The sequence below is a fragment of the Aphelocoma coerulescens genome, chromosome 20 (assembly GCF_041296385.1).
Source record: "Aphelocoma coerulescens isolate FSJ_1873_10779 chromosome 20, UR_Acoe_1.0, whole genome shotgun sequence".
NCBI classification, from domain to species: Eukaryota; Metazoa; Chordata; class Aves; order Passeriformes; family Corvidae; genus Aphelocoma; species Aphelocoma coerulescens.
This window is the reverse complement of record NC_091033.1, coordinates 13536584-13562452: the sequence shown is the minus strand read 5'-3', so window position 1 is coordinate 13562452 and position 25869 is coordinate 13536584. Positions and strand designations below refer to the sequence as shown.

Genomic DNA, 25869 nt, shown 5'->3' with positions numbered 1-25869 from the left:
CCCAGCTCCCGTTGCTAACCAACGATGCGGTGCGCCGGAAGTGGAGCGGCGTAGCCGGAAGTACGCCGGGAGGAGAACCCGGAAGCGCGATGGGGTGCGATGGCGGCACCATCCCCAAGCGGCACGAGCTGGTCAAGGGGCCCCGCAAAGTCGAGAAGGTGCGAAGGGGCCCCGTGGTGGCTGGGGGGGCTGCGAGGAGAGGGAGGCCCGTCCCGTCCCGCGGTGCTGCGAGCCGGACATGGCGCTCCTGGCGCTGCAGCGGCGGGGGCCGGCCTGCTGGGCTGTGTGTGCTGTGGCGCTGGTGGCGGCTGCAGTGCGGGTTCTTTGTCTTGTGGAGGAGTTTGGACATGAACTTCAGCAATTTTAAGGGCCGGGTCCTGAACTGCGGTCCCAACAGCCCCCGGAGCGCTCCGGGCTGGGGAAGGAGGGGCTGGGAGGCCGGGAATGGACCCGGGCGTGCCGGTGACAGCGGCGGGACAGGAGGCCAGCGGGACAGGAGGCCAGTGGCACCCGGCCTGTCCCAGCCGTGGTGTGGCAGCAGGAGCAGTGAGGTCCCTTATCCTAGCCCTGCTTGAGGGACCTCGAGTGCTGTGTCCAGTTCTGGCCCCTCACTGCAGGAGGGGCTGGAGCGTGTCCAAGGAAGGGAACGGAGCTGGGAAGGGGCTGGAGCCCCAGGAGGGGCTGAGGGAGCTAGGAAAGGGGCTCAGGCTGGAGCAAAGGAGGCTCAGGGGGGACCTTGTGGCTCTGCACAAGTCCCTGACAGGAGGGGGCAGCCGGGGGGGTCGGGCTCTGCTGCCAGGGAACAGGGACAGGAGGAGAGGGAACGGCCTCAGGCTGGGCCAGGGGAGGCTCAGGGTGGACAGCAGCAGGAATTTCCCCATGGAAAGGGTGCTCAGGCCTTGGCAGGGGCTGCCAGGGAGGTGGTAGAGAACTGATCATTAATTTTGCCAAAAACTTTAGGTGAAGTTATTTCATTAATTAACTTTGAGTGCAGAAAGCAGGTTTGGTAAGAAACCCGGGGATTTGATGAATGCTTCAAGTATGATGGGATTTTATGCTTAAATAATTTACAAATGTTTTAAAGTAATGAGAGTTTCTTGCCTTCCAGGTTGACAAAGTTGCAGAATTGGTGGCCAGGTGGTTCTACTGTGCCCTGAGCCAGGAGAAGCTACGTCGGCCCATCGTGGCCTGTGAGCTGGGCAGGTGGGAATGTTTCCACAGACACCTGAGGAGTAAAAATAAATGATAAATACAGAACATTATGGCAATCCAATGTAACCATTGCAACTTTCGTGTTACAGGTTGTACAACAAAGATGCCATCATTGAATTTTTGTTGGACAAATCCCCTGATAAAACCCCCATGGAATCTGCATCCCATATCAAGAGCATCAAGGTAACCAGGTTGTGTCTGACATGAGAAGTTAAAATAAAAGGTTAAAATCGTGAGTGGAAGTTCAGTCATGCTGTAAAATCTCCATTTCCTTGTGCTCTCACTGCATATTAAAAGGTTTAAAACAGCAAAACACAATCAAAATCAGTGGGGAAAAAAGCTTAAGGTTTGCATTCTTATTTTTCAGAATGTGACCGAGCTGAACCTGGTGGATAACCCAGCCTGGAGTGGGGACAAGGAGAGCATCAAGGGGGACAAGTACGATGACCTGCAGTGTGCACGGTTCATCTGCCCCGTGGTGGGGCTGGAGATGAACGGCAGGCACAGGTCAGCCTTTCAGGCCTGGAAAGTGGCCACTGGGCAAACTGAGCACACAGCAGGGCAAATTGAGTGGGTAATGGTGTAAATCAGGTGCTAACCCAGGCCTTGGTGGGGAATCTCTGTGTGTCTTTCAGCAGGGAGTTCAAGGGAAAGATAAAAGTTAACCTTTTCTTGCATGAGTTTAGATGTATAATAAAGGAGTAGACAGAGGGCAATGTTGGTAGAAAAAAGTGATTAAATGTTGTTTGGGGGCTGAACCACAGGAGATGGGATGTGACCTCCCTGTGAGTCACATCAAGCAGTTGGAATCATGGAATGGTTGAGTGGGAAGGGACCTTAAAGCCCCTTCAGTGCCACCCCTGCCATGGCAGGGACACCTCCCACTGTCCCAGGCTGCTCCAAGCCCCAATGTCCAACCTGGCCTTGGGCACTGCCAGGGATCCAGGGGCAGCCACAGCTGCTCTGGGCACCCTGTGCCAGGGCCTCCCCACCCTCACAGGGAGGAATTTTTTCATAATATCCCATCCATCCCTGCCCTCTGGCAGTGGGAAGCCATTCCCTGTGTCCTCTCCTTCCATTCTTTGTAAATCCTCTCTCTCCATCTCTCCTGCAGCTCCTTCAGGCCCTGCAAGGCCACAGTGAGGTCATTCCAAAGCTTCCCTTCTCCAGGCTGAACAATCCCAGCTCTTTCAGCCTCTCCTCACATTCTCACCCCTCCCTGTATTAGGATCAGAATGGAGATGGGCTGTCTGTTCCAACCCTGCAATATCTCTATTTTATTGCTCTGGGACAGGGAATTTCCTCACACCCAGGTTACTTCTTTGCCACCTGATGTATGAGAAGAGGATGAGTTCACAGCTTAATGGTTCACAGCCAGTTCTTCCTCCAGAGAGGGATTAGCCAGGAGATACTCCAGATAAAAAAACAAAATACATGTTGTGCTTTAATGTACTCAATATTTTTCATTGAATTCTTACACTGTGCAGTTTAATAATTAATTAATTACCTATTTTAATGTGCTGATAGTTTGATTAAGGGCAAGAACTGTAAAGAAGGTGAGCTGTGACCTGCCAGCCCAGTCAGCACTGCACAGATCTCTCTTAGTTTTCTTAAAATCACTGTGTGTTTTATCTTTTCTTTGAAGGTTTTGCTTCCTGAGAAACTGTGGCTGTGTGTTCTCTGAGCGTGCTCTCAAAGAAATCAAATCAGAAGTTTGTCACAAGGTGAGTTTTTCCAGCTGCAGAAGCAGTGGGGCTCTGTGTGTGTAGATACAATTGCAGTCACTGCTCTAAAGAGGGACTTTTAATCTGAATGTGCAAATTGAAATGGAACTTGTAAAAGCTCTGTTCTGTGATGGTCTCAAGTACTTCTACATGGCCTTTTTTTAATAACACAATGTTTTTAAATAATTGTAAAAGTAAGTATTTTTGTTCTCAGAGTTGGATTTTGCAGTAGCTACTTTAGAATTTCCATTTTTTTCCCCAATATTTGGTTCTAATTTCAGTTTTTAAAACAGTGATTGCTTTGGTTGTGGGGGTTTTGTTTGATGGGTTATTTTTGATTCCTGAATCCACATGGCTTGTGTCTTACAGTGTCTGTTCTGTGTTTAAACTGGTTGTATTTTCAGGATATGTTTTGACCCCTGTATTTTTAAAGGACATTTGCTGCTGCTTTTTTACATTTTTCAGTGGGCCAACTTTGTAGAATTCTCAGCAGTTCCATGATTTATTGTAGAAAATACAGACTTCATTTCATGCTGATCTCATTGTGCAGGTTTCTGTGTAGCTAAGGACAATGATGAAATTAGCAAATACTCTTTTTTCCTATCACTGCTTTCATTATCAGCAAGATTTGTGCTGAGAGTTGCCACACTTGAGCAGTTATTTTTCTGTGAACACCCTGATGTTGGATGAAATATGGAGTATATTTATATTAAACAAGACCTGTGAAGGGAAAACTTTTGTGTTGGTAAATTGTTGGCTATTGGATAGAAGGTTTATTCTCATGTTGCTGCTTGCAGTGCTTATTCTGTTCTGTCCTAATGGCTTCGTTTCCTCTTGGCAGATACTCATTTATTATTTATTTTTAATGAGGGATTGTTTATTTTTTTTTTTTGCATCCAGATTTTTGTTGATGGATGGGTGTAACGAGAGCAGTAGATGCAGGAATGAGATATTTTGTCCATGGTTTGGCCAGACTGATAATCTTATAAAAACCAAATGAATCCCACATGTTTTTCAGTATTTAGCTTTTTTCAGTATTTAGCACAGCCACATTTCCATGAAGCTGGTTTCACCTACATGGGAATTCTTCACAATATTCAGAAAGATTCTTCTAGAAATAATTAAAGGGATATAATATTTAGTCTGTCATCTTCTCATTAGTGGATTTTGATGCACAAAGACAGTGGTATCCAGCTGAGAGAACACACTGATTAAGGTCAAAGAGTGATTTGGTCGATTTTTGGGTGTATTCTGATACTGTTCTCCTTCAGAATCAAGGAGGAGAATAGAAGTCTTGTAAACAGGATCAGAGAGAAGTGGTTGCTGTGCTTTGTGGCACCTAACAATTGGTTTATGTCCAAAGCACTAATTAGCAGCACATTCTGCATTGATGCAGCAATGGGACATACAGGAAAATGAACCAGAACTAATGAAATGATGAAGGAAAAGTGAAGTGTTGTGCATTGTATCTGCTCAGATTAGAACCTGTTATCAATTAATACAGTCCACTTCTGATACATGCTAAAAGAATTCAAAGTACAGAATGTTAGAATGTTATGGGTTGTCTCATAGATGTTTTGCTGCTGTTAACTGCTGAGTTTTAAGAGTTGCAAAGGTTTTGGAGCAAAATCCAGCCTAGGTGAGCCACAGCATTTTCTTTTTCCTGGCCTTGCCACTGTCTGTGTCCAGCCTGTGCCCATCTCACTTGTGTGTGCCGAGAGTGACATGAGGAAGGTTCAAAAAGGATAATCCTGTCTCACTGTGGGACTCTGTTCAGTTCTCAGCCAGCAGAATCTGTGTTTTGGCCTCATCCCAGAGGTTTGCAATGGGTGTAAAACTGGAGAAGTGTCAGTGCTGGAGCTCTGTGGCCATTCCCATTCCCCACAAGTGTGGAATTCAGGAGAGCTCTTCCAAAACTCTCAAGGAGCTCTTTCAAAGCTCTTTTCTGAGTGTGCCCTTCTCCTGTGAGCCCCCAGAGCAGCCTCCCCACTCTGCTCCCTCGTAAACAGCACTGACTTCCCACAGGACTTTGGACAGAGATGCTGTAATGGTGCACTGAAAACATTCAAAACTGAATGCAGGTATCCAGCAGACCTCTCACTGCTCAGTTTTGAGCTCAGTTTTTACTGTGGCAGCTCACACAAGAAACAGAGAAATCCTTTTGCCCAGTGGTGTGCAGGTCACCAAATCAGTGTTCAGGACAAACAGGATGCACGTGCAGATTTTGTCTGATCCAAGGAAATGGGAAACACCAAGACGATGAAGGATTGAGCATTCCTTGGCTTCTCTCAGCAGCCTTTGCCACAGTACTGGATTTGAAGGAGTTTATGGAGCCTAGGGAGGAGGAACCAGGCTTTCAGAGTTCTCTTTCTTTTGCCTCAAAGAAACTTTACTTGAAGAGCTGGCAATATAAAATACATGCATTATCTGCTCTACTGGAATTGTTAAGAAGACTGTAGTGGTAGCAGAGGAAAGCACAGGAATGGGAGAGGAAACTGGCATGGGTGGGGGCCCATTAGTAAAGCAACTGTGATAAATGTGTGAGACCATTCTTGAAGTGCTTTACCTTGAAAAGAAGCTGTTCTTTCTTCACATCTTAAGTAGCATTTTGAAGGATTCACCTAAAAACTAACATTCAAATGTGAAAACTCTAAGCCAAAGGACCAGCCAGACACTGGAGCAGTGTTGAGAAAGATTGTCTCTCATTGCCTGCAGGGTAAATGCTTTGAACTGTCTTGCCAAGATATAAAACTTCTTGGGTTTGAAAGATTTGTTGAAAGAGCAATGAGAATTTTTTAGTGCTGGTCTAAGTTAGAGAGCAGGCTCGGTAGATGAAATGCTTGGGACAAATTTTATAGCTTCTACTTAGGCTTAAAAGAGTTGGAAAAGAGCTTTTGTCTGAAACAGAGCAACTTAGGAGTGCAAATACATCTTGTAATACATTTTTACACAGAAGTGGATTTTGTTTGAGCCATATTTTTGAGCTTTTGATCAGTAAGAAGGGGAAATTTAAACTCTTAACACTGTCACATGCTAAAATGTGACTTAGTCACATTTCAGTCAGCAGGAAGAGAAATAACTTTGCTTCCAGATGTGGATTCTGTAGCAGCAGCTCTGCAGATTGGGATTACTGCTGCCTCCTGCTTCCTGTTCCTCAGGAAGAATTATTTGTGATGGAATCTGTCAGTTTAAAATTTGCACTTTGGAGCAAGCTGGTTAATTCACCAACAGCCTAAAATCAAAAGAACAAGCAAGACTGTCTCTGCTCCCTCTTTTTGTATCTGATGGGATGTTGGAGATTTCAAGTTTGTAGTGATCTGTGGATTTTGGTGGTGCCCAAATATTTTGGAATTTTTGTGGTTCCCAGGTTCTTGCATGGGCAGTTTTTGGTGCCTGCTAACTGGGAGGCTGCTATTTGACAGAAATTATGCTTTAATCTGGAAGCTTGCTCTCTTAAGAAGTTCCTATGGATGTAAAAGTATGCTAGAAGTGGTTTGGAGACAGGACAGAGGTCATGGAATTGGTGGTGGAAGTCCTGGGAGTCACTTTGAAAGTTAAGGACAAGATTACATTTAAAATGTACTTTCTTGGATCACTTCAAAGTTTATTTTGGACTTACTAAATACACACTTGAAATGGTGCCCTAACTATGAAGCTCTGTGCCATATCAAACACTTCATGCCATGTTTAATTTAGATAGAAAGCTTTTTAAAACAGAATTTATGCACGTGGCTGTCAGATCCAGAGCTGTGTGTGCAGCAGTGGTTCCTGGAACCAAGGTCACTTTGGCACTTTCTGCTCTTAGGGCACCAAAATTAGCAAACATTTGCTGAGGTCTAAGTTGTGATTGATCTACTCTTAACATAATAACACAGAATTCATGAAGGCTTTTCATGTGTGTTTCAAGGAGGTAATGTGGTCATGGTAATCACAGTACTGAGTTGAATACTATTTCTTACTGATTGAGAATGGTTCAACGATGATTTCCCTAAAATTCTGTTTCAAGTACAAAATCCTTTAAGCAAAGAGGGTCATGCTGCAGAGATTTTCCTAGATTGACATGGGTAAAGTCATGCCAAAATGGTCTTTTAAGAGGCCTTTTTGTGTAGGGTTTTTGCCTGGTTCAATTTCTGCAAAAGGAGCCCGTGATATATAGTGCCTGGCTATTGAATATTTAATTTTAATTCAATTTGGAAGTGATGCACAATTGTTCTGTGTGGTGGTGCCAGGGTGAAAGCTGGGGACTGGATTTGCTGCAATGATGGCAATAAGGAACGTTCCATTCCCGTTTTAAAAGACATCATGGAGAGGATAAATGCTGGCAGTGCCCTTGAGTGGACTGGAGAGAAATTAATTATGAATATTGCTATGATTAATACATGCCAGAGACCCATTAGCTTCAGTAATGGTTTGGAGAGAGACTCTGAACAAGCTCAGTGTGAACATGTGCGTGCCTTTTATTTTCCTTTTCTTTTTTAGCTTTATTTCCCTCCATAAAAAGCATCTCCAGCAATATTTAGCCACAAGATAAGTCCTGGATTATCCATGGAACTGAGCACACGCCTTTGGGTTGAGTTTGTAAATAAATAGGGACCAGATGGCCTTTCCTTAGGTTAAAGTTCATTTGCAAGAAATGATGTTTCCAATAAACTTGTGTGGGAAAATGAGGAGTAAAGGCCCTGCAACCTGGGAATAAGTTTGTAACAAGAAACTTTCATGTCCTGTTGTTGGGTCATTTGATTTTTCTGGGAATAGGCTCATCTGTAGCCAGTTTTCTTGTAAAAACTCAGCGATGTTTTGGGTGCATATTGAAGATTACATTGAAATTGCTCCTTTTTAAAATGTATTTGCATTTATTTATTTTATTTTTATTTATGATTTGTAGTTCTTAAGCAAGTGAGTTTTCCTGGTCCCTGCCATGTGTTACTGCACTTGCTGCAGGCTCTCTGCTTCCCTCAGTCAGGTACACTGACATGGAAAAATGATTGAAAAATGGCTTTTTGCTCAGTTTTCCTGCAATCCTTGGCCTCAAATTTTCCCTGTCTCCTTGCCCTAAACTCCTGCAGAGACTTAGAACAGTGACTTTAAGATAAACATGCATTGCAGGATCCCTCTGTTGTTGGGAGCAAAGCCTGGGAAGGGCAGCAGTGATGTTGCCATGCTACAAAATGAAATTAGGGATGCAGCTGGCCATGGGAAATAAAAACAAACCCACACCCCCCAGTGGCATGGGCTGTGTCAGAAACTGGTTTTCACTTATGTACAAGCTCGGAAATTTTAGCATCAGCTTCATTATTCAAAACATTTCATAAGACATTCAGTGGCCGTGACTTTAATTTGTTATTTCTCCATATTTTGTCTTTGTTCAGTCACTGCTTCCATTTTATTACTTTCTTGCCAGTTAGTCATGCTTTGGCTGTGAATGTGAGGAACATTGACTTTTCCAGCTAAAGAAGTCATTTAAAGGATTATGAACTTCCCCCCCTCGTCTTCAGCATAGATTCAGACATTCTTTGGGAATGAACCCATTGCTACTGGAATAAAGAAAACCTGTTTATTTCTCTGGGAGTACAGCATTGTGCTTTACCCTTCGAGTGAAGCCTATGGCTGTAAAGGTCCGTGTTTTCTGCCAGGATGCTGCACATCCGTTTGGGAGTGGGTTAAGCTCACACATCCAGCTGCATGTTGAAGTGGCTGTGCTCCTGCAGGCGCCAGTGCTCCTCGATGGGCGCCTGAGCCTGGCGCAGCGCCTTGAGCCGCAGCCGCCTCTCCAGGCACTCCATCGCCAGCGGGTTCCGTGCAGGCTCGAATTTGTTGGCAAACAAATGAGGGGACTCAATAATCCACTGCAGGTCCCCCAGGCCGTAGATGCAGATGTCTCTGATGTAATGACCTGCAGAGACAAACGGGAGGGAGGTGGCAGCAGCAGGAAGATGAACTGAAGCTTTTTTTTTTTTTTAAAAAGAGTTTTTTCACCTTTTGGTTTCTGCTAGAGCATCATGGAAATGGAGCTGGAGGATAATGCTACAGTATTATAAAGACAAGGGTTTGGGTTTATGTTTTTTATGTTTGTTACCTCCAGCTGCTTCCCTGCCATGTTGCTCTGCTTAATAACATCTTGTAGTTGGGCATCAGATGTTCTGATCTCTGTATTGGGATTCCCTGCACAATCACACCTGTGCTCAGCTTGCACACTTAGAGATTTTAATTATTTCTGCATGCTTTCCATGTGCTCAGCACTATTCTTTTTTATTGTTGTTCAAATTGAAGGGATTTAACCCAATGTTGATGGAAGTACCTGACAAACATCCTTGTCAGGTAAAGCCCCTCCACTGACAACTGCTCAGTCAAATCAGTGCCCTGGTAATTAGGGGCTGCAGGAAGGGTTGTCAGTGTATGGATATTGTGTTCATCTCCAAATATCAGTAATATTTTATTATAGAAAATATGTAACTAACATATTAATATAATGTATATCTCCTTCAATGGATATGGTGCAATAATTTATAGGGTGCCTTGTTTTATTCAATACTTCCAAAATAAATTATATATGACCACTGAGGCACATTTAATAGCTGGTTTAAATAATATGTAATCACCAATTAATGCTCATCAGTGAATCAAGCTTGAGTTCACGATCAAAATTCACATCACCTTTGCAGCCCTTGTGTGAGGCTCCTTCTTGATCTTTCCATTTAATGGCTCTTAGGTCTCCTTGCCAGCCTGCATTGGGTGTAGCCCCTGGAGCATCTTTAAAAACAAAAGGCTCTGATAAGATTCTTTTTTACTTATTACAGGGAAAATTTTCACTGCTGAAGACATTTAACTGTAGTCAGATTATGGCTTTATTTGCAGATATTTATGTTGTAAGAACAGAGATCATTGTCAGTATTACTGCTCTTTTTATTCCTTGAGAGCAAAAGCTTTCATGCAGCAAAGAAACTTTTTAGCCAGCGTTTTTCTAGCTCATGGTCTGCACTGCAGCAGCACTTCCCTGCAATCAAGCTTTGTTTCTCAGCCACCAGATGTGACTTTTCAAAAGGGCAGCACCAAAGCTGAAGAAATTACTTTATTTCTGCAATTCAGCGCTGTTAAGCTCCGAGTTGGAGCTCAAAGCCTCTCCCTGCCCGAGGCCTTGCCCTGCTGGGGTTATTTGTGGCAGAAATGACAAACTCTTACCAGGTAAACGATTGAGGGTGACCCAGTAGTGCTCATCAGGGCTGTAGGTGTCCCTTGACCACTCCAGCAGAGCTTTTGCCCGGGCATCACTCAGTGTGAACTCCACAAAGTCTTTAGTGAGGATGTAATAGGCACTGCCAAAATATATTGTCAGGTTATGAGGAGGTTGAGCTTTCCTGATCTTTGCTGGATACACGTATGGCACTCCAGAATGGATGTATTCCCTGTAGCTGACCTCTGTCCTGTGTTTCATGTGAAGTGGTTGGACTATCCCAGGAGTGATATTTTTACCATTCCACTTACTTTTTATGTATTGTATAATTTCTTTATTTGTTTTCAGGGGGTAATCTTGACCACACAGGTTAATAACATAATTCCACTGAACTTTGGAGTTAATGAGGTCTCTCATGCAGTTAATATCAGCTTGTAATCTTGAAAACCCTGCATAAACAACACGTTCTCTTTTTGAGGAAATAAAAATATTTTCAAAGCAGTTAACGATGTTCTGTACAGCAGTTTTATAATCTCTGGGTGACTTTTCATCAATATGGATGCAGTAAATATTCTGAGGCATATAAATAGCTCTTAGCAGCCTCACAAACATTTCCAGCTCCTTGTGAATTGTAATAATGTACGCCAAGGAGAAATTTCCTTCTTCATCTGACAGGGGTCTGGTGATGAAATGCAGAGTCTTCAGGACTGTGGAGCAGCTGCAGGAAGTGTGAATGCAGCTGAGTGGTTTGGGCTGGTAGGACTTCTGACAAAAGTTTCCAATTCTAAAGGCTGCAGGTTTCCCCACAAAAAGAGCTGAGCAAAGCTCATCTGGGTAAAAACCACACTCCGCTTTTTTGACTCGGAATTTTTGGCCATTTGGCTCTTCATAAAGTGGAACCTTTAGGTAGAAGAAGGTGTAGATGAATGTACAGACAGCAATGCACACTAAAAATCTTGATTTCTTTGCATGAAGTGGGTTCATCTTTTATTTCCAGATCCTGTCTTCTTAGCATAGTCCAATTAAACATTCAGATCATCTGCAAGGAAAAGCGAGATAGAGCGAGCAAGAGAACCTTTCTGTTTATTTTTTTTAATGGATGCCATGTTAGTGCTGCATTTAGAAATGCTGGGATTACTACCAGGAGCATCTGTGTGTGCCCATGCTAAGTGCACTCAGCCCCTGGGAATGCACAGCCGTGAGGTAGGAATTTTGTCTTTCCAGGACAAAACTATCTCAAAATGATAGAAAAGAACCCAAAACGGCTTTTTTGAATTCTTCACTGCTTGCCCAAGGCAGGGCTCAGCCCATCAGGTGGGAGTTTTCTGTGCTCTGAGGTTGTGGGTGAGCCCAGGGCCCCAGGGAAGAAGTGAGCTCTGAGTGCTGAGGAACAGCTGCTGCTGAGATTTCCTCAAGGCTTGGGAAACCTGAAGTTCCGCCAGAGGATCAGAATTCAGTAAATTAAATCAACAGAAAACTTATTAAATAAACAGAAGGAAGAGACTAAAACGTAATCCACAAAATACACTGGATTTTATCCTTATAAAGTCAGCAAATGTTTCTGACTCTGAGATTTTTTTTTTTTTTCCCTCTGACATCTTTGTGTTAGTGCTTTGGAAAACTGAACATGGGGACAACTCTCATTTCTTATTTTTGGCATATGTGCATAGCCTGAGCTAAAGACACAACTGCCAGTACTGGCATTCAGAAATAACCAATTTACAGTATATTGGCACAGGAGTTTTTCCATTGTGGTTTTTTCCTTACTTTTACCTTGTTGAAAAGTCAGAAGAATGAGAGTGCAGCAGTCCTGAATCCCACAGCAATTACATGAAGTCTTTGTCCTTGAAGCATTTGGTATCAAAATTCCTAGAGAAAAATACCAAGGAGAAGGTCCATCGACTGCCATTAAGCTTAATAGTTAAATTCTAACAGATTTTCATTTTATTTTAAAGGTAATTAATTTTCTCTTCTTTTAGTCAATGATTTTTTAAACAAAATTCTCATTTCACCTTGAAATATTTTGCATTTTGCAGCTGTCAAAATCATGTCGTATTTGGCTTTACATGGGAACAGAGAAACATAGATTCTTATAAAGGTAGTTCCATTAAAGGAATGCTGCTGTGGTTAGAAGCCTCAAGGTTTTCATTAGAAAGAAGTGGAAAATACTTCTTTTTATTAAAAAATCAGTATCTCCCTTAAAAGCTTGAAAATAAAGAGGGCATTGTAGTTAAAGTAGCAACAAGACATAAAATTTCAAGAAATTTAAGAACACAAATTGAACCAAGCAAAGGGATACTCCATATTCCCACATTTTTAAGATCCTTTTAGGCTTATGGGAAAGAATGTATTTATCTTTTGGTCCATACTGGTATGCACTGGATTTCATGCTGGAATGGTGCCTCTTTTCCACTGAGCATTCCAGAAAGGGGAGTTGTATGTTAGGTGGAGGACTCGTCCATTTTCCCGGGATGTTCTGTCAGCAGCTCAAAGAAAAACATGAGGAAATCAGCTCCCAGGAGAATATTTTTGCCTTCGAGCTCCTCAGGGATCCATTTACTGGGTAAACAACCTTGATGGGAGCGTTCCATCCATCTGAACAAAAAGCTGCAGCAAATCCAGTCCGTGTCAACCTTTCGATGCTGTGCAGAAAGCAGCAGAACAGGGATGCCACTGCAAGGTGAAAAGCAGGAGTTTTGCAGTAAAAATGAAATACATCCTGTGCCTGAGCCCAGGGAGGGTTTCCAGGAGGACCATTACATACCCAGGGGCTGGAATTGGGGAAACACTGATTTCTGTGGAGCTGGACTCGGACAAACTCTTTATTCTGAGGGAATAATTGCAGGAGGAACATTGAGATTCCTCTGAATTAGTGAATGTTACGAGATCTCTGGGATGTCACAGGGAAGGTTCATTCTGCATGTAAGAATTACACTAAAGACAGTGGGCAGCTGTAGAAATATTTGGCGTTTTATACCTGCTAAAATATAAAACAACACCAAGATTGTGGGTTCAGTCCCTCTACAGATCATTGACTTGAGAGCTGGACTCAGTGATCCTTGTGGGTGCTTTCCAACTTGGAATATTCTCTGAATCTGTCCAGAATGAGGGTGCTTGGCAGGTTTTTTCCTTAAATACAGGTTGCAAAGTGTAGTTCTAGGGAGCCAAGCTGGAACCTGCTTGTTTCATACACTTGAATTTTTATTACCCTTCAAGTAATAGCTTCTGGGGCTGTTTCGGGCTGTTAAGTGTTTACTATGGATTTTTTCCTACTGGACTGTGTGACATCTAGAAACTGTATTTTTATGGCAGCATAAAGTACACAAACACCCCATAATCAGGTAAGAGGCAGCAATTCCTCTGCAGTGTGAACATGTTTATGGGGAATGGCTGAATGATGAAGCCTGGCCTGCAGCAACAGAATTTGACATCTTTCAGCCTCAGGGGATATTATGGAATGAAAGCAGTGGCGTTGTGGTAGTGTTTTACCAGATTTAGGGCTGGAATTGCAGCTCTCAGTGCCACTGGATATGAAATTTGTTGTTTAGGAGGATCCTCTCACCCCTGTCTGCTGGCAAGGATTATTATCCCAGGTTTCCTTCTGCCCTTGAGGAGCAAGAGATCCCGTTGGGAATGTCCACTGTCCATAACCCAGTCTGGGACTATCTTGCCCTTGAGTCTTATTATGCAAGAGTGCCATGATAGGTATTTTATGTTAGCAGAATGTCTTTGAAACTCAGCATTTCTTATGTTACGCACAGGTTTTCTAAATCTGGAGGATGAAGTTGTAGGAATTTTTTTTAACAAATAGGGATTTTCAAGCACCTTCGTGGATGCTTTTAAGGATATTACTTAACAGAAAATTGTTGTAAGCCTAAGATAGTCCATCTCAATTAACAAAGTAAACTCTAGAGGAAAGGGGAATTATGATGATGCCTGGAAAAAGCCTGTGAAATGTCAGCTCAGCTCACTGAGACCCCATTAGCACATACTTGGCTGTGCATTTTGTTGTAACAACTCGTTTTGCTTTTTGCTGTTTCTTCCTGCCATTGCATTTAGGACTGCATCAGTGCACCTCTAAACGTTCTGTTTGCCCTGTGCTCTTTGCATTTGCTTAATATTAAAGTTTAGATAAAGTTTGTTTCGTATGACCTCGTGATTTAGTGAGACAAATGACTTGGGAATGCTTCATCTTCTAATAATATGCTGAAAAAGCATTAAATACTTAATTCAACTGTTTTTTTATATGTTTTTTTTTGTTTGAAAGGTATTTATGCAGACATAAATGTAGACATTTTATAAACGGGGAGGACTGATTCAATCCTTAAAAAATGTTAAAATCAATGTTTTTAAGTGCTTTTTCCATTGTTTTGTTTTTTGTTTAAATGGGTGTCAGGATACAGAGTCTGCTTCTGGGTTTTGAGATGCATTGAGTAAAAACATTTCTCCATCAAACCCAGTTATTTAAATCATTCTTATTTTAAAACACTGCATTAGAATTGACATATTCAACAAATTTATGGAGTTTTAGTGTTCATGTTTGCTATTTTTCCTGTTTTCCTGTTACGTTTTTCTTTCTCCTCGTGTATTTGACATCATAGTAATTTAAAACAAACACTGTGAAAGCTATTTAAACCCTTAAGTTACAGGGCTGTAAAAAATTAAGTTGCATAAATACTGTGAGTTTTAGAATACAAACAATTAGAAGTAATGATCTCCATCCCTTTGTGCATCCGTGACAAGGTGAAGAAGGGAAAAACCATTAACCTTACTGCAGATTTGAGTATTTTCTAAGTAAAATTGCCGCTTTACATAAGGAAAAAGGAAAAAACGAAATGCTGCGATGCAATTGATGCAGCCTTACCTCGTCCAGAATTAGCCAGGAGACGGCAGCATAATAAAGATAAATCCAGGGTCTCATTGTCCTTCAGCAGGAGCCGGTGTCCCTCATCCCGATCCCAGTTAACCATTAAACGGCAATGTTTTCACCCCGCCTTCCCTGCAATGTTTAGCATATTTATCCCGCAGGAATTCTCGGTGCCTTCATGAAGCGGGGAAACTTCTCCGGCCGAGGCAGCCTGGAAAGGGCTGGAAGCAGCCGGGTGGATGCGGAGGAGGAGGATTGCCGAGGATCAGGAATAATTGCTGTGCCCCCGAGCCTTTAACCTGTGCCCCTGGGCTGCGGCAGCGGAGCCCGCTGGCTGGGAAAACTGGGAACCTGCCTCCTCCTCCTCCTCCTCTTCCTCCTCCTCCGCCTGCCCTTAACTATTCGCCTGCCGAAACTTTCCAGTTCGGAGCCAAGAATTCCAGCAGGGAATTGCTGCTGCCGGGCATTTGCAGTGGCTGGAGGCTGAAATGAGAATAAATGGAAACACAGACCTCGCTTGGGATGAGCTCCTTAGCATAAGTTAGCGAAGGAATTGAAAGTGTAAGTTAGCGAAAGAATTAAGGGTGAGTGCCTCTATAAATGTAACCACTTCTGCAAAACACGGATGAAGCCCTGAGTGGGCTCAGGAGGTAAAAAAGGAAGGGATTGAATGTAACTGCTGTCACTTCTGCAAAATAGGGTCTAACCCTGGTGGGGTAAGGAAACAAGGAGGAGGCTTAAGTGTGACTGCTCTGTCTATAAACGCTTCTGTGAGCAAAGGTCCAGCCCTGGTGGGCCAGGAAAATAACAAAGGGAACTGATACAAAAGGCTAGAAAAACAAATTGTGTTGTAATGGATAGGAAACAATATAATCAATAAAGCATAGCTATATACAGAATAAAAGTCTTCTAACAGTAAAGTTAGGTGTGTGTGATGAATCTGTGTGATAGGACCGTGTGCTGTGTTTGTAACCCTGAGATAAAGAGACCACAAATTGTGTAAGACCCCAGCCCTTACAGCTCTTAACTTTTAGGTAAGCAAACAAACAAGGCACGTGCCAGAATTGTAAAATTATAAAAGTCTGTGTAAAATGAACCACAGGCAGACACGAACATGGAGGTGTTGAGCCCTGCATGTTCTCTGGTGCCAATAAAGGTGTGCTTTACTTTACGGTCCCTGCTGTGGAGCAGATTGCTTTGGATCATCCTTGACACGCAGAGGGTTTGCTGTTACAGCCTTTTAAAGGTTCTTAGGGGGTTTAATAAGTTGAAAGCTGAGCTTAAACGTACTGGGATTGGGAGGAAACTTTCTGATAAAAATACCATGTTGTTCAGAAATAAATGGAGAGAAAACCTCGAAGTAAGTTACAGCACAGCTGCAGGTTTGACAGGTACAAAATTATCACTGATTTTAAGAGAAACTCTGTAAATTGAGGCTTTTTCTTGGACTGGTTTTGAAGTAGATGCTGCAGCTCCTGAGTGGAAGTTCACGTTCTGTGAATCAGTAGGTGGGAAATTTCCACTGCTCCCAGGTTGTCCTTTACTCTCTGACCCCTTGCATGTCTGGGTAGGGTGACAATGTAAAAAAACATGTTCTGCAAATCTGACACTACTGAACTTTTAATGGCTAAACCTCTGGAAAATTCTTTCTCCTAAAACTTGTTTAGTTAACTGTGGCAAGCAACAATAATCTTTAATACACAAGTTTGTGTGGCTGGGTGATGAACAGTGAGATGATCTGTGATGTTCAGTCCTTTTCCTAAATACCTGCTCTGTTTAAAGAGGGACAGTCAGGTTTTGGCCATCCATGTCCCATATCCTGGTGGGAATTGTGCATTTCCTAGTAATGGTCATGTTCAGGAGTGCTGTAGGAACTCAGTGTTAAAATTTGGGAAAGAGTCTTTAGGTTTCTCTGAAAACATTAAACTGTAGCATTGGTGTAAACATTTAGATATGAAAACATATTTGCCTGTTGTTTATTTGTATTAAGACTGGAGTAGTCATGCATAGAACTACATTTTAGATGCTATGAAAAAATCAGTGTGTCAATGTAATTTACACAAAGAAATAATATACAACTCTTGTCTTAGGCAGCCAAAACTGTAAACTCTAGAATTCAGGAAGTTATCTTAAATAAAGAGTTCATTATTTCTTCAAAAATTCCGTGTTTTATACTTTAAGAAAGATAAGAACTATCTCATTTAGGAATGTCCTCTATTCAAGGTGCTGAGAACTACAGCAAGTACCTTCATATATGTTTAAAGTCCCAAAATAAACAAGGTACAGCAAAGGAGACCCTGTGATATCATAAAACAAACATCTACCCCAAGACCTTAATTAATCTGAAGGAGCAAACATCTGAATTTGCAAAACCGAAATTTCTTTCTGCTTTTTATCTCATTATTAAAACACTAAGATGTTTGGAAGGATATGGTCTCTGATATAATCCAATGTTGTCATGGCAAAAAATTACCTGCTTCAGGGAATGGAAAGAGAACACTGTCTTTATTTCCTTGTTTCTTGTAAATACTTTTCAGTTTTGAACAATTCCACTTGTGTTTTCCAGATGGGAACCTGGATTTGGTTGCTCTTTCAAAATGCAACATTTAATAAAATTAGAGTCTACTGACAAAATAGGTTTGAAAAATGCAGTATTAGGAAACACCCTAGAAAAGAAATTGTGGGGCTTCTAGAACTGAATTTGTGGGGTTTCTTGAGAATCAGGTCAGCTGCCAGCTCCTGCCTCAGAATAAAGACTGAAATTCTTGATTTTGGAGCCTTCTCACTCCCAAGTGTGAGATCACACCAGGCCAAGATTTCTCATTGAGTAGAAATGAAAAAATATTTCTTGTGTGTGACTTCTCTTCCTGCCTGCCCTCCTGTGCCTCTCTCTAACCCTTGCTTCTCCTCTCAGTCTGACCACTTGGGTTCAGGTTCATTTTTGAAGCTGTGCTCAGCTCTTGAGCAAAGTCCTGCCCATATGTCCTTTCATTTGTTTAATTCCTACTGCAAATACAGGAGTAACCTTTCTAAACCTTTGTTTAGAAAAAGAAGAGTAATAGCAGAGGCAGGATTATAAATTAATCTTGCAGATTAGCAGAAAGCTTCTGCATTTAACAAAATAACCCCCCCTCAAAAAAAAACCCAAAACCAACCAAATAACCAAAAAAAAAAGAAAAAAACCCAACCAAAATGAGATCTTAGACAAGAAAACATCATGGTCAAATGTGCTCATACATCAAATGATTGCAAATGGGCACAGGGAAACATCTGTGCCTTCAACCATGAAACAAATGTGGAAGTACACAGAGCACATTACAGCCATTATCCAGATTAATTTATGAAAGTAGTTGGAAACTTGGGAGTGTTTGATAAATCAGATAAGGGTCTGGTCTCTGTGGTACGATCCAATGAGACAGCAAGGCAAGGGTAATGAATTATTCTGCTTTTATGACCCCTTTTTATCCCCACAGTATAGAAATAATAATAATAATAATAATAATAATAATAATAATAATAATAATAATAATAATAATAATAGTATAGAACAACACCTTCACGTTTCCCTGTCTACCAGCTGAAGAGACAAACTTGCAGTCTGTTCCAGATGTACAGGAATAACACCAAAGGTGTTGTCCCTGGTCAGTGTAAAGGAACTTCTCCCACCAGTTTTTGTTTCTTATCTCACTAAGTTGAAAGACAAATTCTAGAGCAGAATGGCATCAAGGTCTTAAATGCATTCATGACTAAAAATCAGAAAGGGCTTTTGGGTTTTGGCTGTGAGGTTCAGAAAATTGAGTAGATTCTAATTAGGAATACTTTTAAGTACATTTGTGCCAGTAATGCAAGGAACTCATGAACAGAAAATACACTAAGGGACCTTACTTTTCATGAAAAAAAAAGAAGAATTAGTTCAGAGTGTTGTTTATAGGAGACAGAAAAATAAATACGCAATTTTGTCCTTTTTTTCATCAAGTGTGGTGTTCCCTTTCAAGAGGAAGATGTGATTATCCTTAATGGTAATAAAGAAGATGTGGAAATCCTGAAGAAGAGGATGGAGGCGAGAAGACTTAAAAGTAAATTAGAAAAGGTAAGATTTTTATACATTATTTATTACAGAATTGGAAGAATTCTTGTCTGCAATGAATCTGCTCTTAGATTTGCTGATCTTTATGCAGATGGAGGCATTTACTCTGTGAGCTGTGTTGTATTTAACTTTGAAAAGCAGTGGGGTTTTTTGTGTGTATTTTGCCAAGAACATCCTGAAGTTGTACATCCTCAACTTTCTTCTGCCCAGCAGGCAGTGCCCTGTGCTCTCAAAATGGGCAAAATGGACTCTGTGCCAGCAATACTCCAGGGTTTTCTTGAAATTAATTAACTCTAGTAATGAGCTACGTCATCCCTGTAGTTCTTGTAGCAGTTCCTGATGATGGCATCAGTTTTTTTGATCTTATAAAATAAGATGTCTTTTATTGGCCTCTACCAGAAACAGGATGTTGGGATCTGTGCATTCCTGGGCTGATGATGTAAGTGTGGAAATTTACCATGTTTTGTGGTTTTCACAGTCCTCAGCAATTACTGCACTGCCAATTCCCACCATGCTGTTGAGGCCTTTGCATTCTTTTATCCGACCAGGTAAAATGAGGTGGAAATCAAGTCCTTGCAGCTCTGCTGCACTGCCCTGTGAGGTGGGAGCTGTTCCGTGGTGCTGAGCTGTCAGATGACACTTCTGCATGTGGGAAGTTTTTCAGTACTGCTGTTTTTCCCTGAACTGCTTCCTGGAGGATGCCAAAGCAAGCAAACCTTTAGTGCTGACTCAGGCCAGGGTGCTCAGACTTAGCTGGATCTTAGGAACGTGAGCCATTGTCTGATGCTTTCAGCATCTGAGACTTGAGATGGAGGTTTCATCCCTTGATTTTGCCATGCAAATATTTCCCTAGTTTGTTTTAAAACAAATCCTTGTTTCCTTGCCAGGGAGCATATGATTCCTGCTCCTCACAGGGCCTTTATTCATCTGGGCCAGTACAGCATTGCTGGGTCTGGGCAATACATCAAAAGGATGGTTTTCCATAAAAATCCTGCTGTTCTGTTTCCTGTTTTTCATAGTCTCTGCATGTCATGTCTTATAGCTTCTGGCATAAGAGTGATAATCTCATGGTGTCTATTCAGATGGGTTTTCTTCCCCCCCCCCCCCCCCAGTACTCAGTAGTTAAAAGTTTGGGAAAAAAAAATTATAATTTGATGCTAGACTATTGCAGATCTTGGCAGATGAGTGCTCAGCCCCAAAAGCAGGGGTTGGTTGCACTTGGTTTTCTTTAGGAACAGGGCCCTAGCAAAGCACCTGTAGCTTTGGGTCAAATAATTTTGGATAATCTGAAAGTTGATGCTGTCCCCAACTTCTGCACAGCAGAGAAGTACCTGAATGTCCAAGGCAGTTGTGGCTTTTAGGGTGACAGCACAAAAGGACACCATGCCCTGGTCTTGGGGCTCTGTGCTGTGGGGGAACATGCAAATGGGATTTGTTTGGTTAGATGAGAATTATAGGACAGGATTTGCAAATCTCTCAGCAGCCTCAGGTGGTGACCTTGGTGCCCCAGCTGGTCCCTGCAGCTGGAACCAGCCCCTGCTGTCACTGGCACCATCTGAGACCTGGGAGCTCCAGTCCCAGTGTCAACACAATTCCCAGTTTGTTATTTCCTCCTCAGTTCCTTCTGAGCAGGCTCAGCACACCTGCTGTGTTTGGAGCAGGAAGCACAAACTCCTTTTCTTTATCCCCACGAGACAAATCATCAGGAAGATGCAGCATTAATACAAAAATTAATTTATTCAAGCTCAACTCTGTGCCCACAGTGAAACACCTCTATAAATGCACGGTGAATACACACATCCATAGAGCTACAGACATCTGGGATGGGACTTTTCTTTGGAAATCTACCCGTAACAAAAGGTGGAAATCCCCTGCACTGAGGTTTTCCAGGTACCTGAAGGCCAGGTTGGATGGGAATGGTCTGTGGAAGGTGTGTGTGCCCGTGGCAGGGGTGGAATGGGGAGCTTTAAGGTCCTGCCAACCCAAAACCATTGCGTGGATTTCTTACACCAGGAGAGCAGCGTTTGCAGGCAGAGCCATGATCCTCTGTCACCACCTCCTGGCTCAGCTTTGCAGCAACATTTGCTGTGGCGTTTTTTCCCTCGAGCATTAATCCTTTGCTTCACAGCAGGGATTCTCCTGAGTTTTAGAACAGAATTAAATATATTTATTTTCTTTGAGGTTGTGCAGCTGTCTTAAAACATGTTCACAATTCAGAATGTATCCGGTGAGAATAATGCTAATGACTGTTCTAGTACATCTTTCCTTTTCAGCTTGGCATTTATGTAATCAAAGCCAGTAGTGGGATTCTTCTTGGTTTTTTCTGTGTTTTTTAATCTGTACAAACATAAATTAATTTGGAAAATCTGCTGCACAGATGCTTTTAAAAAATTTAGATTAACTACATGCATCCTTTTTTCCCAAGCAATGCTGCAGCAGAGGGTCCAGTTATTGGCTGGTACCCAGGAGAAATTTTTGTATGGACTAAACAAAATTTAGTGAATATGAGATTCAGGATTCTCCTGAATTTTTTCTTGAAAATCATCTTTATTGATTACAATTAATTGTGTCCTATTAATGTTGTACAATTTGCTGTCCTGCTGTGTGGGTTCAGATTATCAGTTAATGATAATAACGCACCCACCTTTCAAAGTATGCAAAGCAAAATATTAAATCCAGACAAATCCAGTTTTGTCCTGCAGTTTTCTTTACTGTAACTGCAGGGTTCCCAAGAGTATTAATTTTTCCACATAGAAATAATACAAAAAATGTGGGAAGAAAAGCTCCACTGGGTAAGAGATAAAAATGTACTGAATTCAATTGTGTGTTTATCAAATATGAGTTGGGAGTTTTACCTCCTTTCAGTCCCTTACCAGGTTTCTGCTTGTGTTGTTTCAGAAATCAAAGAAATCTAAGTCAGCAGGAGCAGCTTCTCAGCAAGAGACCTCTGCAGGTAATACAGCTCCCAATTCTGTGTCACCTTCTGAGTCTTGAAGCTGATTCAGGATTTCATTCTTTTGGCTTTTTTTATTCTTTTAGATTCTCCAGGTCCCTCAAAAGCTAAGAATGGAAAGGATTGTGTCAATTCTGGCTCTGGAGAAAACAGGCAGATTGTCTTCACCAAAAGTTCAGGTTGGTGGTTAATCCTAATGTGAAAAATGGCACCAGATATGCTTGTTTATGTCATTCTAATACTGCTTTAGTTTGGGAACTTGAATGGATGAGCTTAGAAATTCTGTTTACATGGTCCAGGGTTTGGTGTGTCTCTTTTGTTGGCTGCGAGGTGGTGGAGGAGAATTTGCAGTTTCCTGATGTACAGTTGGTCAAAAACTATGTTATGGCACTTTATTTGGATGAACTGTGTTAAAAATCCCTGATTATTTAACTTTTACTCCTCGTTTTATCTGCTAATTTGCTATGTGTCCTTGGGAGCACTGGAACAGAACTTCAGGATGCACTGATGAACCTACAGCAGCCTCGAAACTTGGAGTAAACTTGGCAGCCCTTAAACCCAAAGGGTGGTGCCCTCTCTTTATTTAATATTCATTCTGCTATTTAATGTCCCCATACTGATATTTTCACACAGAATGGGTACATTTTTAAGGTCAGTCTGAGGTTTCTGTGGGAAGTATTAAATCCTCTACGTTAAAAAAATCAGAATAATTTGAAGAATCTGACAGTGATGATCCATAGATAAACTGGGAGAAGCTGAAATTCTGTCAGCAATGCCTGACCTGCCCTCTGCTGTCTGCTTTTATACAGGAGAGATTTTTAAAAATACTTCATCCTAGATGATGATAATTGCTCCTGGATGTTGAGCAGCCTCATAATTGTAATAATGTAAATGAATTCGTTATTTTCTGAGGGTGTAAAAGAAAAAAAAAGTGCCTTTTGAAACTGCTGTTTCTGGCTGCTGTTATATTGACCAGCAAGAGATTAAAAAGAGGAGAGAGAGGAAAAGAAAGGAAAATCCATGAGGAATGGCAGTAGCATGGGAGTCAATTTGTGAACACGGCACCCTGAGGTTTCTGGGCTTGTATTCTTCCAAATCCAGGGTTTGGCAGCGCTTTCCAGACAACTGCTGGTGGCATTGCAAACATTCTGCAAAGCTGAACAGGGTCTGGTCTGTGAGGATTTGGGGTTGCCCACACAATTCTGTGAGGATTTGGGGTCGCACACACAATTCCGTGAGGATTTGGGATTGCACACACAATTGTGAGGATTTGGGATTGCACACACAATTCTTTTTCAAATACCCTTCTGCAGCTTGGGAGATGAAATAGTCAAAAAAAAAAACCCCTTTTTTTTATGTAGCAGTAGATAAAATACACTGAGAAAAACAGTATCAGAAACAGAGGGTGGGCATTTCCCTACTAGGAATATAAAATGATGCAGACCTTTGTTGTTGGTCATAACTTTGCAAAGAATAAGGGGAGCAGAGGGATTCCCTGGGGAAGGTGTGGCACAAGTTCTGCTTTTGGCATTTGATAGCTGATTTCTAAACAATACTGCAGGCTGCTGGGGGCTTTCATGTTGCTTCAGACCAGAGCTCAGAGCCAGTTTTCACACAGAGGAATAAATGTTGTTTATTGAATTGCAGTTCAAGGGATTTACAGAATTCCTCTCTCAAGATTTCTAAATGCATTTTGAGTATGGATTCTAAAAGCTGTTGAGTCCAGTTATGGGAGCTATTTGTGAGAGACCTGAAAAATGTGTATGTTTTAATTTTCAAACACTGTTTTTCATCTTTGTTTAAATACCTTTGTACTCTGTAAGCTGTCATGCTTCATTCTATTCCTTCTTCCCCTCAGAGAATGGAAATCCATCAGTCCCAGGAAAAGTCAATAAAGCTTCTTCCACCACCACCAAGAGATCCATTGCAGACAGCGAGGACAAGTCTGAGGCTTACAAATCTATTTTTACAACTCACAGCTCAGCAAAACGTTCCAAGGAGGAGTGTTCCAACTGGGTTACTCACACAGCTTACTATTTCTGAAACCATGAGGAGCCTCAGTGGAGCAGCCCCTGCTCTTTTCCTCCCCCAGGGCTCTCTGTGCAACTCTGATACAGAACTTTTGTGGTGGTCTCATCCTATCTGGAGTTACTCTCTTTGTAAGTTGGCTGCAAACCTGTTCACAGCTGATGAACCTGTGTTAGCTGGATGGCTAACACATTCTGTTAAATAAGAAGTAGACAGCAGAATCCATGTTGTAGCAGCAGATCTCATTCTGAAATGTTGGATTTTTTGCACAAAAATTCTCTTTTCTCCTCCCAGTTGGATGTTGTGATCCTCAGTCACGGGGCTGTGTCCTCAGGAGGAGCAGGGAGGGGGAAGTTCCTGCTCTCCTCTTCTGTTGACTTGTGCCACCACTTTAATTACAGTTTTCAGTGTATAACTACAGAATTCAAACCCTCTGAAACTTTCTGGCAGCAAAAAGAGAAATAATGGGTTTTTTTGTCAAGCCAACTGTGCCCTCAGTAGAACTATACGTTTCTGAAAGGTGTGTTGGTATTTTCAAATAATTTACCTTTTGACAGAATAGATGAGAGCAGAGTCATGAAAATGTTTGTGCAACATTCTTGTCCATATTGCTGTAGCCAGTTTTTAACAGCAGAATATTCCCTTGTCAATGCTTGAATCCCATAATACCTACATGGAATGACCAGAGGGAAGGTTGGAAGTTTTTCACTTTCCTCTCTCCCTCTTTTAAAATTGAAATCTGCTTTTTAAATCTTGGCACAAACTAACCAGAAGAGACATGCAGAAAGGAGGAGGCTTTTAAAACCACTGCATGAAGTTACCTTGTTACCTTTGTGTGTGAAAATGATTCATTATCCTTGTAATTTATTTTTAAAAGTGTCCCCATTTATAATTGGCAGTAGTTACCTGGAGATTCAAATGCTGTGTTGGTATTTGCATAGGTGGTCTCCATGATTCAAACAGGTTGAATGAAACTGCTGGGATTTTATTATTATTTTGATGGGTATAATTAAAAATTGGCTTGCTGTAGAATTTGTGTGGTGGTAAGAATTTTTGTTTTCCAGAGATGTGAGCACATCAAACAGTTTGAGGTTTGCTGGAGCTTCCAGGGAGCATTCAGGCACATTTTGTATGCATAGCTAAGAATCAACTTTGTTCTCCTTGTTCTGGATTCTTTTCCTTATTATCCTTTATTATTAGTTGCTTACAGATAATGAAATTTCTGCACTAGAGGTGTCCCATAGTAAGGCTTTTATTTGCAGTCTAATTCTGTTTGACAATACATGTTAAAATCCTATTAGTGTTTTATAGGACTGCACTTTTCTTCTACTTACAGCAGTTATAAATCCTAAAGGGAATTAATTTAAAGCTTTTGATTTAGTTTTTACTTTGCTCAAAAAATACACAGGGAAACACAATATTTAGTTTTGCTTCTCTTTTCTTAGTGACATCAGGCAGAATCCAAGCTGTTGGTCCCAGGTTTTCCTGCCCACTGGGCCATAATAGTGACTCCTTTTCTGAGTCTGATCTGCTCATCTATTAAAACAAATTCCTGGCTCATAAGTTGGTTAATGTGTAGATTCTTCCTGTACCCCTGGGTTTATCAGCTCATGCTCTGCCTCTCTGCCATGGTTGTGTCCAATATTCCTCCAACCCCACGTAGGGGACAGAGCCCTTAAAACACTTATGGGTTATGGAAGAGTTTTCAGTGGGGACTTCTCCTTCCCTTTCCAAAACTCCAGCTGTGAAGGGATGTGATGTATTGTTGGCATGTGAAATACTGTTGGAATGTGAAGTATTTCTGGCCTGTGGTGCAGTTCTTGCCAC

At 41.8% G+C, this 25869-nt stretch overlaps 2 protein-coding genes across 5 annotated transcripts; one reads left to right on the top strand and one right to left on the bottom strand.

Moving 5' to 3' along the window:
- The first annotated feature begins 52 nt into the window (after positions 1-52).
- RTF2 (replication termination factor 2) lies at positions 53-25074 on the top strand. The gene is made up of 9 exons (XM_069034123.1): positions 53-158; positions 1109-1203; positions 1302-1395; positions 1580-1719; positions 2858-2936; positions 18951-19064; positions 21960-22014; positions 22101-22193; positions 23873-25074. Exons 1-9 carry the CDS (start codon positions 90-92, stop codon positions 24055-24057), a joined length of 924 nt encoding a protein of 307 aa, XP_068890224.1. The 5' UTR covers positions 53-89; the 3' UTR covers positions 24058-25074.
- Positions 7370-15888, bottom strand: LOC138121095 (beta-1,3-galactosyl-O-glycosyl-glycoprotein beta-1,6-N-acetylglucosaminyltransferase 7-like). 4 transcript variants are annotated; one of them, XM_069034301.1, is made up of 6 exons: positions 14972-15888; positions 12477-12780; positions 11881-11976; positions 10116-11146; positions 9591-9686; positions 7370-8829 (listed from the first exon to the last, which is right to left on the bottom strand). In XM_069034301.1, exons 4-6 carry the CDS (start codon positions 11089-11091, stop codon positions 8603-8605), a joined length of 1299 nt encoding a protein of 432 aa, XP_068890402.1. In that variant the 5' UTR covers positions 11092-11146; positions 11881-11976; positions 12477-12780; positions 14972-15888; the 3' UTR covers positions 7370-8602. The 4 variants fall into 4 exon arrangements, with proteins under 4 accessions (XP_068890402.1, XP_068890403.1, XP_068890404.1 ...); XM_069034302.1 differs by having other exon boundaries at positions 12680-12780; XM_069034303.1 differs by lacking the exon at positions 12477-12780.
- Positions 25075-25869: the final 795 nt, after the last annotated feature.

What these genes read in the sequence shown, in the direction of transcription:
- RTF2 (XM_069034123.1), top strand. Translation starts at nt 90, where the DNA reads ATGGGGTGCGATGGCGGCACCATCCCCAAGCGGCACGAGCTGGTCAAG. An exon ending in TTAAAAGTAAATTAGAAAAG is followed by an intron (nt 19,065 to 21,959) that starts GTAAGATTTTTA and finishes GTGTTGTTTCAG; the next exon opens with AAATCAAAGAAATCTAAGTC. An exon ending in TCAGCAAGAGACCTCTGCAG is followed by an intron (nt 22,015 to 22,100) that starts GTAATACAGCTC and finishes TTATTCTTTTAG; the next exon opens with ATTCTCCAGGTCCCTCAAAA.
- LOC138121095 (XM_069034301.1), bottom strand. Translation starts at nt 11,091, where the DNA reads ATGAACCCACTTCATGCAAAGAAATCAAGATTTTTAGTGTGCATTGCT. An exon ending in CACCCTCAATCGTTTACCTG is followed by an intron (nt 9,687 to 10,115) that starts GTAAGAGTTTGT and finishes TTGTTTTTAAAG; the next exon opens with ATGCTCCAGGGGCTACACCC. An exon ending in CTCACACAAGGGCTGCAAAG is followed by an intron (nt 8,830 to 9,590) that starts GTGATGTGAATT and finishes TTGTCTCTGCAG; the next exon opens with GTCATTACATCAGAGACATC.